The 15,096-nt window shown below is 55.7% G+C and overlaps 3 protein-coding genes across 3 annotated transcripts; 1 reads left to right on the top strand and 2 right to left on the bottom strand.

Annotated features, from left to right (window-relative positions):
• Positions 1 to 69: 69 nt before the first annotated feature.
• PUNSTDRAFT_55711 (uncharacterized protein) lies at positions 70 to 3,670 on the top strand. Its single transcript, XM_007388522.1, has 4 exons — positions 70 to 732; positions 800 to 2,290; positions 2,349 to 2,844; positions 2,899 to 3,670. Exons 1-4 carry the CDS (start codon positions 196 to 198, stop codon positions 3,519 to 3,521), a joined length of 3,147 nt encoding a protein of 1,048 aa, XP_007388584.1. The 5' UTR covers positions 70 to 195; the 3' UTR covers positions 3,522 to 3,670.
• A 111-nt stretch (positions 3,671 to 3,781) lies between these two features.
• Positions 3,782 to 11,018, bottom strand: PUNSTDRAFT_128445 (uncharacterized protein; the record flags this gene model as incomplete). The annotated part of the gene is made up of 24 exons (XM_007388521.1): positions 10,537 to 11,018; positions 10,314 to 10,481; positions 9,601 to 10,261; positions 9,459 to 9,541; positions 9,193 to 9,400; positions 9,050 to 9,139; positions 8,821 to 8,996; positions 8,327 to 8,768; positions 7,992 to 8,277; positions 7,655 to 7,929; positions 7,416 to 7,597; positions 6,306 to 7,361; positions 6,022 to 6,252; positions 5,924 to 5,967; positions 5,603 to 5,870; positions 5,367 to 5,543; positions 5,282 to 5,311; positions 5,121 to 5,232; positions 5,040 to 5,064; positions 4,829 to 4,986; positions 4,452 to 4,780; positions 4,249 to 4,400; positions 3,867 to 4,196; positions 3,782 to 3,825 (listed from the first exon to the last, which is right to left on the bottom strand). Exons 1-24 carry the CDS (start codon positions 10,992 to 10,994, stop codon positions 3,782 to 3,784), a joined length of 5,985 nt encoding a protein of 1,994 aa, XP_007388583.1. The 5' UTR covers positions 10,995 to 11,018.
• Positions 11,019 to 11,997: 979 nt separating this feature from the next.
• On the bottom strand, positions 11,998 to 14,090 carry PUNSTDRAFT_93198 (general substrate transporter). The gene is made up of 5 exons (XM_007388520.1): positions 13,833 to 14,090; positions 13,688 to 13,781; positions 13,048 to 13,634; positions 12,716 to 12,997; positions 11,998 to 12,659 (listed from the first exon to the last, which is right to left on the bottom strand). The coding sequence occupies exons 1-5, from the start codon at positions 13,999 to 14,001 to the stop codon at positions 12,148 to 12,150; spliced, it is 1,644 nt and encodes a 547-aa protein (XP_007388582.1). The 5' UTR covers positions 14,002 to 14,090; the 3' UTR covers positions 11,998 to 12,147.
• Positions 14,091 to 15,096: the final 1,006 nt, after the last annotated feature.

The raw sequence follows: 15,096 nt of genomic DNA, 5'->3' as shown, positions 1-15,096 counted from the left end.
AGCGCCGGTGATGGAGCCCGCCCTAAAGAAACCCTAATTTTTGCTTCCACCATCATCGCCGCCGTCGCTCGCGCCCGGAGGCTGACTCCATCCCAGACGACGCCGTCACCGTTCTCGACGACGCCCAGCTCGTCCTCATCGCCAAAACACCGACTCTAGCGCTCAAGCTAGCGGTCGCTGACATTAACAACAATCATGGCGCCATTCACCAAACCCGAAGCGGTGCTCAAGCAGGCCGAAGGGCTCGTCTCCGTCGGCCAGACGCACGCCGCCCTACAGTCGCTCACCGAGATGTTCTCCACCAAGCGGTTCCGCACCACCCCGCTCTCGTCGCTCGAGCCCATCATGCTCCGCTTCGTCGAGCTCTGCGTGGACATGCGCAAGGGCCGCACGGCGAAGGAGGGTTTGATGCAGTACAAGAACATCGCCCAGAACGCGAACGTGGCCTCGATCGAGGTTGTGATCAACCGATTCATTCAGCTTGCGGACCAGAAGGTGCAGGAGGCCCAGGAGAAGGCCGACAAGGCCGCCGCGGGCGCGCTCACCGACGTGGACGACCTCGAGGCAACGGAGACACCCGAGAGCATCCTGCTCGGAGCCGTGAGCGGTGATCAGAGCAAGGATCGCACCGATCGCGCGCTCGTCACGCCGTGGCTCAAGTTCCTGTGGGAGAGCTACCGGACCGCACTCGAGACACTCAAGAATAATGCGCGGTTGGAGGTGATCTACCAGGTAAAGTTACCTTTTCTTGCCTCACGATCGAGAGGATAACTTACTCATACTTACTGGTCCTGTCCAGAACATCGCCCAACAAGCCTTCCGCTTCTGCCTGAAACATCAGCGCAAGGTCGAGTTCCGCCGCCTGTGTGAAACCCTCCGCCTGCACCTCGCCAACGTCGCCAAGTACGGGCACCAGCCACACGCGATCAACCTCGCCGATGCCGATACGCTCCAGCATCATCTTGACACGCGCTTCGCGCAGCTCTCGACCTCGGTCGAGCTCGAGCTCTGGCAGGAGGCCTTCCGCACCGTCGAGGACGTGCACAACTTGCTCACCATGGCCAAGCGCGCGCCCAAGCCGAGCATGATGGCCGGCTACTACGAAAAGCTCACCAAGATCTTCCTCGTCTCTGGCGACGCCGCCGCACTCTACCACGCCGCGGCGTGGGGCAAGTACTTCGCTGTCGTGAGCGTGATAGGCGGCAAATCGGAGGAGGAGACGGGCCGGCTCGCGGGCCAGGTGCTCGTGAGCGCGCTCGCGGTGCCCGTTGGCGGTTACGTGGAAGATGGCGCGGAGGAGAAGGGTAGGAGCGCGCGCCTGACCGCGCTCGTCGGGCTCAGCAAGGCGCCCACCCGCGCGGGCCTGCTCAAGGACGCGCTCTCGCGCCACGTGCTGCGCCTTTCGCCGCCGATGGTCCAGCGCCTGTACGACGTGCTCGAGGTCACGTTCGACCCGCTCGCGCTCTGCGGCGCCGTCGCGCCCATTTTCCAGGACCTCGCGCAGGACTCGCTCTACGCGAGCTACCTCCCGCTCCTGCAGCGCGCGGTGCTTTCTCGTCTCCTCGCGCAGCTCGCCCAGGTGTACTCGAGCATCACGAAGGAGAACCTACTCGCGCTCGTCGCGCCGCTCAAAGAGCTCGGTCTCCAGGCTGAGGGCAAGCCCAACCCGTACGATGAGGAGCAGGTCGAGGCCTACATCATGAGCTGCGCTCGCCGCGGCGAGCTCGCTGTGCGCATTGACCACATCTCGGGCTCCATTGTCTTCGTCGACGACGCGTTTGTATCCGGCACGCAAGCCACCCCGCAGGACCCATCGACATCGGCTGCTGGTGCTGCCGCCGGCTCCGCTTCTTCCGTCGCCGCCGTGCAGCAGTCGACTGCTGAACTCGTCCGCACGCGCCTCAGTGGGATTGCGACGACCCTACACACTGCGCTCGCGACGCTCTACCCGCCGCCGCCGCTCTCGGAGGCTGAACAGGCGACCACGTTCGCGCAGCTTGTCGCTGCCGCCGACGCGGAGCGACGCGCTCTGTCCCTCCGTCGCGCTCTCGTCGCGCGCCGCAGGGAGCTCATCAGTGAGCTGGCCGCGCGGAAGGAGAAGGAGGCCGCGAGCCGGCGGGCAGAGTTGAGCAAGAAAGAGCGCGAGGAGAAGGAGCGTGCGGCGGTGGAGGACATGAAGCGCCGCGAGCGCGAGCGGGCTATGAGGGAGATCGAGAATATCAGGAAGAAGGAGGCCGCCGAGCTCGCTGCCAACCTGAAGGCGCGGGGCAACCTCAAGGTCGACATCGACGTAAGCTCCTCTCTCTTTTCGGTCATGAGTGTGTGCTGATGGTCGTGTATAACCCCAGGACATGGAGAACCTGAACACGGACTCGTTGATGAAACTCCAGGTGGAGCAGCTGGAGAAGGAGAAACGCGAGACCAACGAGCGCCTGCGGACCATCGGCAAGCGCATGGACCATCTCGAGCGCGCCTTCCGCCTCGAGGAAAGGCCGCTGCTTGCCAAGGACTACGAATTGCAGCAGGCGAACGACCGCGCGACGTTCGAAGCGCTGCAGAAGCGAAAGCTCGAGAGTGCACGGCTTCAGCACCAGAAGGATATGGAGACGAAGAAGCGGTTGAGCCGCGTGATGGACGATTACCTGAAGCGGAAGCAGGAGTTAGAGGAGAGACGCGGCGAAGAGTACATGAAGAAGAAAGAGAAGGCGTACAAGAAGATCGAGGAGGAGAAGCGCAAGAGGCGCGAGGCGGTGCTGAAGCAGAGGGAGGAGGAACAGAGACGGAGGGAGGAAGAAGAGCGTATTCAGCGGGAGAAGGAAGAGGAGGAACGACGTCTCGAGGAAGGTTCGCTAATGGTCATCTTCATCGCCTTGGGAATATACTGACATCCTTGTGCAGAGCGCATCGCCGAAGAGGAGCGTATTGCTGCCGAAGAGGCTCGTTTGCGCGAGGAGGAAGAGGCTCGCAAACGTGAGGCTGAAGAGAAGGTGGCCGAAGCACGCCGCCAACGCGAAGCCGAACGCCAGGCCGCGCTGGAACAGGCACGCCTGCAGGCGCAGCGCGCAGAGGAAGCGCTGGAGCGCCGCAAAGCTCGCGCGTTGGAGAAGAACACGCCCGCCGAGCCGACCTCCGCCCTGGGCCACGCGGCGCGTCCGAGCACGGACGGCGGCAGCGTATGGCGCCGCACAACGCAGACGCCCACCACGACAGCCCCGCCGACGCCCGTGCGCCCGAGCATGGTCCCCTCGAGGTCAGAGAGTCCTGCACCCCCTGCTGCCACGGAACCGCCCAAGTACCGTCCGCCCACGTTCGGCGCCGGCCGGGGTGGAGGAGGCTGGCGCGAGCGCGAGGCTGCCCGGCAAGCTGCCGGCGGTGGTGGTGCACCGAGCCCACGCCCTGCGTCGCCGGCGCTGCCGCCTTCGCAGTCCGGCCCTGCTGCGAGCAAGGAAGACGACGGTTTCCAGACTGTTCCTGAGCGCAAGAACGTCTGGCGCCCGAGCCGTGGACGTGGGCGCGCCTGAGTTGTTGGGTCTTATTTCGTTCCCATATGACGACCATGTCCGTTTCTGTCATTGTGTTTGCGAACACGCTTATGCTCTCTTCCCGTATGCCGCTTTTTCCCGATTACAACGTTCCCAGTGTATTGCAGACAGTATGAACAATGGGTTAGAGTACATATGCGCTGGTCCGATGAGTGAATAAGCACCGTCCATTCCTAAAGAAAGAGCGAACGTAGAGATGTAGGTGATGATAAATAAGGTTAAGTATGGTCCGTCTATGTTCAGTCCTCGTCTTCTGCTGCCTGCAACATCATTTCTATGGAAACTGAGCCCACCTTGTAACCGTGAAGGCGGGTGAGCACTCACCTCCCCAGAGAGAATTTTGCATGGCAGCAACGACTTGCTGAGGATCCTCGTCCACACCGACAGACTCCCGCGAGGAGAATGTATAATCTTGTCGCAGCTCTGCAGAGAGCATGCTGATGTCGCTGACGCGTCGACTTCGCCGGAGATTGGAAGCAGAGTCGAATCCAAGAGATACGTCAGGAGACATGTCCATGGGCTTCATCGTGGGTGATTGTTCCGGTGATTGGTACTGCGCTGACCATGATCTGCGGTCTACCCCAGGTGACGTGATGTCGCGGGTCAAAGGTGGTGGTGTTGGTGGAAGGCTATCCACGACGATTGCCGGGATGTCTACAAAGCTTAAGTCAAACCATGTCTGAGTTGAGGTGGGAACGAGAACTACCTTGGCTAAGATGTGATTGCCGCTGCCTTTGCTTATGAGCCAAGTATCGTCGGCGGTGGGAGATCATCTTGAGCAACGATCGGACACGATCCAGATTGACTAGATCAGTGACGATCTTGTTGATTTCGTTCCGCACAACAAGCTCCGACAATCTATGTCGTTGTCAATTCCATAGCTCATCGATAGACACGACGAAAACTCACTCTAACGCCTCGTGGTCGTTGATGAGCTTGTAGTGAGCCAGGAGAAGAAGCATGTCTGTAAAGGATATGCCCTTTCCAGGAGGACAGAGAACACTTGCTTCGTGATAAAGCCGGATGTACAGGTTGCGTCTTTGTCGGATCTTGTTATGATCGAGACCACTCAAGACTTGACCAAGCTTCCCAGTGTCCACGCCGACTGTGTTCTTCTCGCTGTCTACGACGGAGAGTAGAACTTTATGTTCGTTGCCATCGGGCGCGGAGAGAGCCATGATGTTAGGGATGCTGTACTCCGCCGGATAGATCCTCACTTCGAATATACCACTCAGTCTCTGCGGGAAGCGTCAGCACGCCGGATATAATCACTTGCGAGAACGTACGCCGAAGAATGGGACGAAGTTGGTGCGGTCTAAGAGGCCCGTACGCGGATTGGCATATTCGCCCCACACTTTCTTGAACGCTCGCATCTCCTCGCGGGTGATAGACTTCGCGCCACCGGTGGTTTGCATGACATAGCCGAAGGATTGGACAACCACACCTGCGACAACGTCAGTATATCGTGCATATCATGACGTTAGCAATGTGCCTCACCAGTAAACATGTTGACAAATATGTACTGTGGTAGGCATTAAGGTTATGGAGCTCGTCGCATGCAAAGGGATTTGTCCTCACCATGCTCAGCAGGTTCCATGCGATGAACAATGTGAATGCCCATCCGATGCTTCCACAATCGGAGTCCGGGTCCACATTCGAGGAGTTTGTACAGCGAGGATAGACGAGGGCACTGTGCAACGTTATGAGGAAATTGACGTACGGCACGTGCTGCAACTCACTAATCATGCATATATTGGTTCCATCCCTCTCTGCATCAGCGCTTGCGTCAGCTCCAATGGCCCATGGACAAGCTCAAATACTCACCCAGTACTCATGAAGGCGAGCATAACGAGAGCAGAGCCTAGGGTACTGTAGTTTTGCTCCCTTGTTTCCGCCGAACCCCATTTAGTGAGACTGAACACTTCAACGAAAAGAATGGCGAAGAACAAGAACAAAGTGAGCCAGAGAGCCAGAAGGCTGAGAATGACGGGCAGACTCGCGCTAAATCCGAGATGCAATCTCAGTGCACGGTGTGAATCACTTAATAAGCAGGGACGTACACGGCCGTCTTGAAGAGCTTATTCAAGCTATTGGTACGCTGGACCAGCTTGAACGCAATGCTGACGAGAAAGAGCTTCTCAAGCTGCTGCATGACGAATCCAAGGTTACCCTGTACTTGTCCGATAGCAGTTGTCGTCAAACTTCCCCCAGCCACGAGAGCATCGAAAAGGTTCCAGCCATTGGCTTTGAAACTGCGCCAGCCTAACCCGTAGAAGCGGATGAGGACGTCGGCTACGTAGAATGCTGCGACCGCAAGGAAGAAGAAATCTACAGGATGACCTGAGCACTTTAACACGGCAGGTACCTAACGAAGTACGAACCTCTGACGAGAGTGAGGGTGTCCGAGCTGTTGAAAGTTTGCGTCCTAGGGAGAAAATGTGAACCCGGCCATCACTAGCTATATAATAATAAGGCGTACATGAGGGCGAACACGTGTGCGACAAAGAGGGCTGTCATGAACCTTGACCAGGATCCATGTTTCCGGACGGCCCGATCAAAGCACCATGCTCGGAAACCGGACGTGGGTCGCTGCCTGGGTCGCTTGGAGGGACGTTGGCGTCGGATCAGCTTCTTGAGGTCGATCCATTCTCGCTGAGCTTGCGTCCGGAACGCAGCTCCCGTCTTCGAGCTGAAGTTCGCGATGATGATACTGAAAACGAATGTTTAACATCGGCCTACACCAACATAAAATCGGGAACTTACCTAACAAACAGTGTCAAGATGACAACGCCTCCCATGAGGTTGTAGATGAGGAAAAAAATGGCGTTGAATTCCGAAGCATTGGTCTGAGGTTGCTTGCCCTCTCCAGTAATGCTAGTAGCCACCCCAAGAACATCAATCCACCCTTCAAGGGATACGATCTCGAAGAGGATCAATAGAGAAGCCCGGAAGGAATCGAAAGAGAACGTGGTAGAAGGAGAAGGATTGTCCCACACGCGAGGTACGAGATAGCCGAATGAGTCGCCAATAACGTTGGTGTCGTATTCGCCTACGCACTGCGAGGCTCCCGCAACGCCGTCATCGTTGCACTCGTTCATCTTCCCGGCGAAGATATTCAGACCCCATACAGCATATGGAATCATGTATAGCATGGCGAGCAATGCAGCGTCCAATATCCGTACGGCACCCGATATTATCAGATCTTCGAATGTCTTCCTCATCTTATCAATCAGGGTGATGAGCCTGAGGGCGCGGAGAGCCTTCAGAGAGCGGGTAAGACGACTCAAGCCGCCTATGAAGATGAGAGCTGTGGTGAGATTAACGAGAAGCCCGGCCATGATCAGGAAGTCAAGGAAGTTCCAGAGGCTACGAAAGTAAGAGTTTGGCGTGAACATGACTCCGTCCGCGACGATCTTGATCAGGAATTCCAGGACCAGCATGAGGCCAAATGCGCTTTCCGCGATATCGAACCAGGCCCCGCGGATTTGGCCGTGTTCCAGGTAAAAGTTGCGTCGGTAAACTGGTGTGGCGACGCCTTCGACAGCGATACCACCGATAACAGCCAAAAGCAAGATGACCTGCAGGATGGTATGCGCGACGGGCGAAGGCGGAAGACCGAAGATCCGCTCTCCGTTCGCGGGATACACCAAGCGTTGACACATGCGACGCAGTGGGTTCTTCTGGGAGAAGATCCAGAATGTCCTGTCGTAGGTCGGATGATCACGGATGAAGTCTGCCTTTCGCGCCCTTCGTTCGTAGAAAGCGTCTTCTGTCTCTCCAGAACTCGCTGCTTCCGAGCGCACCATGGCCAAGGTTTCGCTTAAAAATCAACGGGCTCAGTCATCGCGAAACGTGACTGGGGTCTATGCTCACAAATGGCGGTCCAGCTCCTCGTTATCGACGTTCTGGGAGAAAAGCGAATCGTGACGAGGCTCGCGCAGCGCTGCCAAAGGAATATCGTTCGATTGCGAACGCCCTGTGAAAAGCTGCTCTAGCCACAGGAATAGCCTCGTCCCGTAGGCGCCGGCCCCTCTCCCGGAAACGATTACACGACCCTACAATCGATATCGCACATGAGTGTGTACTTTAAGTGAGCGAGAACTGCAACTTACCGCACTGCCACGACGAGTGAGGCCTGACGAACTGTAGTCCTGGACTAGCGCCTTCTGCATGGGAAGGATAAGGTTCGACGGGAGGTTCTCGACGGCGATGGCCTTCGGACTGGGTTTAAGCCATCGGTATGGATTGAGCCATCGCACCCAAGCAGAGCGAGCTTGCTGGGGCTGTTGCTTCGCAGAGTACTGCGCGGCTTGACGGCTTTTCTTTGCTTCCTCAGCGACGTCGAAATTCTCGTTGATGACTGCAATGAACATCTGGAGCACGATGACTAAAGCATAAGAACCATCATCAGCGACGCTGTTTTCATGTGCCATTTTATGCGCGACTTGCAGTTGGCAAACAGGAACCATCCAGCGACGAATATGGCGACGAGAACAGCTTGACCCAAAGGTAGCTCCGCACTGATGGCGCCGAACAGTACATCCGTCCAGTTCTCCGATGAGAACACTTGATAGACGCCTAGGAACGCATTAAATACTTGGCCAAAGTTCATGGTGGCGGAAGCAGACAGGTCTCCTCGGAGAAGCTGAATAGTGACTAGTGCAGCTAGATAGTTGACCAAGAGCAGAAACAATGTCATGTTGACCAAACCATACATGTTTCCGAACACGGATAGCTGTCAAAAGGTGTAAGCATGATTTCCCCAAGCCGAAGTGATGACTCACCATCAAGGGTTTCATTCGGGGCACCTCCAGGATGACCCGATAAAACCTCATGACCTGGAACGCCGTCAACCACGGGTATGCGCCGGAGCGTCGAATCACTGGTATCTGGATGATAGAACAGCCAATGGCAAGAACAAGGTCTAGCCAGTTGTTCCCGTGCCTGAAGAAGTTGCGCCAGTCGGGAAGTTCGATGAGGAAACGAATGATGATCTCGACGTCGAAGAGACCAGTGATGACCAGTTCCCCGAGGTCCAGAACGCGCTTGTGCGTCTGCGCCACATCCGTAGTACGGGTCGCTTGTAAGACTATCGAGGCGAGGGCGAAAGCAACCCAGATGTAACGCAATTTCTCGTACCATTCCTTCATGTAGTGATTCCGAGGCAAACGAGTTGCATTGGGAGGGACATAGATGTCGTCATCATCGTCGCGAATAGGTCCCAAACTAAAAGAGGTGTCACTACCTTCTGGTAAAGGAAATTGAATAATGGACATACGGGGCAGCACCGAAGGCACTCTTGTTCGTGTCCGCGCGAATGGCCGAGAATGTATTGGTAATCACCGCGACAAACAGGTTGATGAGCCAGAAGTTCAGCACGAGGATCGCGATAATGAAGAAGAAACATGAGGCAAAGTACTCGGAGTCGATGATACCGTACATCAACGGGGACCACTACAGTGTCGTCCAAGTCAACACCGAATTCGCACCAGGAAGACCGCACTTACCCCATTCGCCGAGGCGATGATGACAACCTGGAGGATGGCGTAATAGATGGTATCAAAACTTTGCGCGTTGCCGTCGGCGTTCGGTCCCTCCTGTGGATCCCTTAATCGGTCGTACAATTCACGATGCAAGATAATGCGCATACCAAGCAGATCTGTCCAAGGGGGCATATGTAACCTTTGATCTCCCCCGTCGTATTATCGCTCCTGATGAAAGGTCTTGTCTCAAGCGTCGTGTTGTCGATATACCCGCCACAAGTCTGCGAATCTATCTGAAGCTCGGCTTCGCCCTGTGTAGGAAGCAAATAGCATGTCCGCCGGAAAGAGCCTTGGAAGGTTTGGACACCTATGATACTACAGGTGGAAGATGATCAGATAGGCTCAATGGATATACGGTCGCCAGTTTACGTACGAAAAGAGAAGAATCGCGAACACCACGAAGTAGGCCACGCTGGTCAGGAGCGGCAACGCGATCTTCAATGACCTCATAATAGTCTAAGGCACCGTGTCAACGATGAGAGCCCGCTCTCAAGAAACAGGAAGACGAAGCGTACCGTTGTACCAGATGTGATCGCGAGCAGCCTCGCACATCGCAACACGCTCATGGCGCGGAACGCGCCGATATGATGCGAACCGTGTTCGATGCCAAACGTCGCCAAAGCGAAGGTGACCCAGAAGCTCACCACGGCGACGAAGTCGATTCGGTTCCAGCTGTGGCGGAGGTACGGCAGATTTCGGCGAGTCACGTCGTGAGCACGCTTGACGCTTAGGCGGAAGGGAAGCGAGAGCATCTCGGATTTGTCCGACTGCATGACATTTGCGGCGTATGTCGACCCTTGGCGCATGTGCGCGTACGCTTCTTGTGTGCCGGATATGGCCTTCTCGACGATAGGGGACTTGAATAGCGTCGTGGTGGTTTCGGTGCGGTTGTGGTTAGGAGGGGAGGATGCGGAGGCGGAAGATATCTCGCGGGAGGAGTGGTGGGCAAGGGCGAATGGCCGACGAAGAGCGGAAGAGAGTGTTTGGAGCCACGACAAGAGGCGAGGTCCGATTCCAGGTTTACGACCTTGCCGCAGAGAGTTTTGTCGAGAGAGGGTGGCGTTTGCTGAGGACATGGGCTGTGCGGAAGAGAGGGTGGTGCTGAACATAGAAGTTACAGGTATTTCGGGGTCTAGCAGGAATCCGGAGACGCATATACGAGCAAAGGCTTCTAAGCTGCACGTGTCGGTCAGTATCGAGTGACTTCGAAGGAAATGTCACGACGTACGTGAAAAGTATGAATAGTACAAAGAGAGCGTAGTCTTCCCAGGTATGAAAGTAGCCTTTGACGCGTAGTGGAACACCATCGTCGGGTAAAGTGAGAGAGCGTGAGGACTGTATGGTGAGGATTATAGCGTTCGCGATGATGAGAAGAAGAATAACGGGTTCGGTCCATCTAGAAGATACGAGTTAAGCAGGAGAGCGTCGAAGCTGAAGACAAAGTCACGTACTTTGAGACCAACATTCGATACATGGCTAACCGCAACTTGCTATCCGGCCCTAGGAAACCCAATGTTCGGCCACGTACTGGTAGTGTTCTTGCGAGATCAGGAAGTTCCTCTTCCTCCTCCTCCTGCTGAATCTCGTTGTACTCCTCGCCCATCCTTTCCTTCCCCTTCTCGCGAGATGAGGCGATCGAACTCCCATGATCTTCCAGTCCCATGCCCGCGAGGTTGACCACTCGTAAAGACGCCCTCCGCAAGCTGCGCGACACCGTTTTCAACCTCCCACCGGCTTTACGTCCTGGTGACGGCGTCGCGCTGTAGCGAATAGTCCGTTTACGCGAGTGTGGTGTTGACGTGTGCGCCCCCTCGTGGCCCGCGCTTGAACCTTGACGCGACATGTTGGCGGTGAGATGGGCCTCATCGTCTTCGCGCAGGTCGTCAGAGGTGTCCACGTCGCGAGACATGAGCGATGCCGAGGACGGTCCCGGCTGAGAGGTCGAGTAGAAGGGCGTGGGTCCCATATCGTCCGGGGGTGAGTAGAACGGGTCCTCTGCGAACGGGGCGGGAAACGTGGGCCGTGCCGGGCTGGCCACACCCCTCATCGCGTATTCGGTTGGCGTAAGGTCGATGATGCTGAGTGGGTCGTGGCCCTCTTCGACGCTCTGCCGTGTCCAGCTCGTGCGTTTACGTGCGCTGCGCCTGCTATCCGAAGGATTGAGGGCTGGCGAACTCGGCCCAGAGGAGTTGATGGCGGGTACTTCAACTGCCGAAGACGCCGAGGAATGTCTGGATGGTATTGGCTTGTCCCTATGGTCGTATTCCATGGATTGGACGCGCCGAAGCGCGCTCGCCGTTCAACAGCGATGAGAGTCCGGCGACCTAACGACGGGAATATGTACTCGTCTCCAGAGTTGCGTGTACGTGTCTCAGAATCTCGGTCGGATCCCCGTTCGGTTGAAGAGACGCAGGTGACCGGGGAAGGACCAATAATTCAAAGTATTAGTCTAGCGGAACAGCAGAAGAATGAATGTCCCTGGTGGGAGGGACCAGAAGTGGATGCAGCGCAAGGGCGGGTTACTGGTTGTAACGTATATCCATGATTATGAAATAGTTTGCTCCCGGATAAGTCTGACTGACAGCTTTGTTTTTGGATCAGCTTGGCTCCAGGGAAGTGTGTGTTAAGTCCTTTCAGGCTGTATGCGTGAGAATAGGTGGGTCCGTCATGATGATCAGGATTCCGCTTGTTACCGAGCTCGCTCCCAGGCCGGAATCAATTATGCTTTCACAGACGGCTGTAGAGCTGATCTGTTCGCGATGTTGCATCACAAATGTGATGATTTTTGGAGCGTGATAAAGATTGTAGCCGGGCACATACAAATTACAATATCACAGAAGGTCGTGGAACAATAATGTCGTGTTTTCCGAAAAAGTCATAGACAGATCAGCTCTAACTGGGATAAAGGTGTTGCAGGACTTCGGAATTACTTGATTATTATAGTGGTACAGATGTACACCTAATCTACAACATGTCATGATACAACCTTAATTCTCCGAGCCGTCATTTCTTTCTCTTTCTCTCAACTCTGGATGGGTATGTGACCACCCAGCCGCGACATCTCAGACCGCTCTAACCGGAACCCCTCCTTCGGGCGTCATATTGCCTATAGTGCCCCTGTCGTGGCTCACCTTCTCCCGATGTTCCGTGGTCGCGCCCGCGAGCGGTTTATGCGCCTCCGCCGCCCGCGTTTGCTCGATCAGATCCGTCCGATCCGCGTATCCCGGCGGCGCCCACGTTCTCGACTTCCACGGCTTGCACGCCGGATCGACGTACATCTGGTCGACGGACTCGAGAGAGAGGTCCGATGACTCGTAGAGGAAGAAGTACACGACGATGACACCGGCCAGGTTGCAGCCCGCGAAGACAAAGCCGTAGCTGTAGTTGATGTCGCGGGTGATGAACGGCGTGAAGAAGGCGAGGAGGAAGTTCCACAGCCAATTCGCGGCGGTAGCCAATGCGGCTTGCTTGGCGCGGGTGCTCGTGGGAAAGGTCTCGCCGATAATGATCCAAATGCCGGGTGCCCAAGTCATCGCGTAGCCGAAAATGAACATACAAGCCGAGACGATCATGACTGTCGGTAAGGCGGTCAGAATTTGTGAAGTGACGACGAGTATTGACAGCACTTACGTTCACCGATAGCCTTATTTTCCCTTGGGTTTACGGCTGTGCCGGCTGCAGCGAATACGAACAACCAAGCCGACTGCCAAGCACCTCCAAGCATCAGGGGTAGACGACGGCCGTATCGCTGCATGATGTACAGGCCACCGAACGTGCAGCCGAAATTGACTGCGCCCAAGATGATCTGAGTAACATACGAGTCTTGGATGCCGACAGACACGAAGACCGTGGCGCCGTAGTAGAAGAAGTAGTTAGCTCCGGTGAGTTGCTGGAGGGACTGCAGAGCCATGCCTAAAGCACGCGTCAGTTGAGACCGTGCGCACATCGTGAAGAGAACTCACCGAGAATCGTGCGGTACAGAATCTTGTTCCTGGGCCGGAAGCAATCGATCCAGCCACCTTGGACCTGCTTCTCGTACTCCCAGCTACTTTTAATCTCGTCTATTTCGCGCGTGATGATCCAGTGGTCTTGCGCCTCCGCAACCGGCACACCACGCACACGCGCTAGGGACTCCTTGGCATCTTCCAAACGGCCCTTGCGCGTTAGCCAACGGGGAGATTCGGGCATAAACTGCATGCCGAGCATGAGGATCAACGGCCAAGCGATACCGATACCGACAACGGTCCGCCACGAACCGGAACCGCCGATGGAACGAGTGCCGATGGATATACAGTATGCGATGAGGATACCGAATGTGATGAACAGTTGGTAAGTCGCGGTGAGCATGCTACGAATCTGGGGCGGGCCCGCTTCGGCTTGGTACATCGGGACAGCGGCAGAGAGTGCGCCAACTCCGAGACCGGAGATAAGACGTCCAACCGCGAACTGTTCCCAAGAATGGAAAGTGGTGATTTGAACGATGACGCCTATAATGAAGACGATGCATTCCCATTGCATAGCGCGGCGACGGCCAAGTATATCGGCCGTTCTACGGAGGCGCATTAGCTATGCTCGGAATCAGACCTGACCAGGAATACTCACGGTGCGCCTAACAGCGCGCCCACAAGGGTCCCGATTGAAAGTAAAGCTACGATCAAACCCTCGCGTACCACAGAAAATGAACAAGTAGATGCGACTGTTGATCTCAAGTTAGTATCGCTCTTAGTAGTGGTAATGGACATCGTACCAGCTCTATCGCTACATGTTGCGAATCGTTGCAGAAAGTCGTCCATGAGGAGAATATCACTGATTTGTCCGGTATCGTAACCGAAGATAAAACCGCCCATGGACGCGACAAGCGCGAGCATGACGGCGATGTAGCCAATTGGCACACCGCGCGCGTAGAACAAAACCATGGTTTGGATAGGATGTCGCTACGATTATCGAAGTCGTCAAGTAGGTTGTTGAGATTAGACTGGTTATACAATCAGGCTGAAGCGGCCGCGAAGAACGAGAACCGAGAAGAGGCAGAGCCGGGATATATATATGCGCTCGGATGCGCTGCCCGGTACGGTACGGAATGATGTCATGGCACGAAGCCCCCGCCTGGATCGGCGCCTCGTTTTGGTCTGGGGTCCGGGGCGGCGGGGCCAGCGCATGACTGGTTTACGACCCGACCCAGCCGTAAGCATCATATACCCGCTCCATAAGCCATGGACGTAGAGGGCGCAACCCGCGCTCGGCCGAACTATCGTGAAGATCGGTTGAGAGAAAACGTCATCGTTCATATTACATAATACGCGCTGGACCGAGTGCGCTCCGGCGGCGTTGGCAATCCACAAACCAATATAGGGGCTTCCTTTTTTTTTGGACGCAGAGCATGCTGCTTCGAGGCGTCGACATAGAGCCTAACCACCTGCTAGACCTGTGATTGGTACTGGTCGGAACGAGTGAGGGATTCAACGTACAACGTACAACTTCTGAGTAGGGCACGTAGGCACAGGAACAATGCCGATGATGCATATGCGACGGTTAGAGTGTCGTCACTGTCATAAACAGTCTGACTGTCCATCATAAGAAATGGTCAGCTTTCATACTTGACCTGGACCAATTGGACGCATATGAGTATACTTAGTGCGAGGAGAGCCCAAGTGGCTCACCCACTTGCTGCTTCCAACTTACTCACCCTTGCCAGGTTCATGACTAGTGCAGGTCATACCAACAATACGCTGTAACACAGTTCACGATTTCATCGGGTGCCTCCTCTGCCGATGCGATTGGTGGACGGCGCGGACTTTGACGGTCCTGAGTCAGCGAGGTCCAAACGCGCGCATCGGGACATGGACCTACCACCCATTGGCGTTCAAGAGTATGGGCTGAGATTATTGGTGTGGTCTAGTTGCATAGTCAAGATCACAGGTGGATGGCGAATGATCAAACTTCGAAGACGAAGGAGAGACCTCTGTTTGCTTGTGGGAAGGAGTATTCCCACGGCGCGTAACCCTCTCTGC

This window comes from Punctularia strigosozonata, assembly GCF_000264995.1.
Source record: "Punctularia strigosozonata HHB-11173 SS5 unplaced genomic scaffold PUNSTscaffold_19, whole genome shotgun sequence".
NCBI classification, from domain to species: Eukaryota; Fungi; Basidiomycota; class Agaricomycetes; order Corticiales; family Punctulariaceae; genus Punctularia; species Punctularia strigosozonata.
This window is presented reverse-complemented; position numbering and strand designations above follow the sequence as displayed.

Excerpts from the sequence above, each read along its gene's own strand:
- PUNSTDRAFT_55711 (XM_007388522.1), top strand. The coding sequence starts at position 196 with ATGGCGCCATTCACCAAACCCGAAGCGGTGCTCAAGCAGGCCGAAGGG. Across the intron at positions 2,291-2,348 it reads ACCTCAAGGTCGACATCGAC|GACATGGAGAACCTGAACAC; the intron begins GTAAGCTCCTCT and ends GTATAACCCCAG. Across the intron at positions 2,845-2,898 it reads GGAACGACGTCTCGAGGAAG|AGCGCATCGCCGAAGAGGAG; the intron begins GTTCGCTAATGG and ends ATCCTTGTGCAG.
- PUNSTDRAFT_93198 (XM_007388520.1), bottom strand. The coding sequence starts at position 14,001 with ATGGTTTTGTTCTACGCGCGCGGTGTGCCAATTGGCTACATCGCCGTC. Across the intron at positions 12,998-13,047 it reads TCTGTACCGCACGATTCTCG|GCATGGCTCTGCAGTCCCTC; the intron begins GTGAGTTCTCTT and ends CGCGTGCTTTAG. Across the intron at positions 12,660-12,715 it reads AAATAAGGCTATCGGTGAAC|TCATGATCGTCTCGGCTTGT; the intron begins GTAAGTGCTGTC and ends CCTTACCGACAG.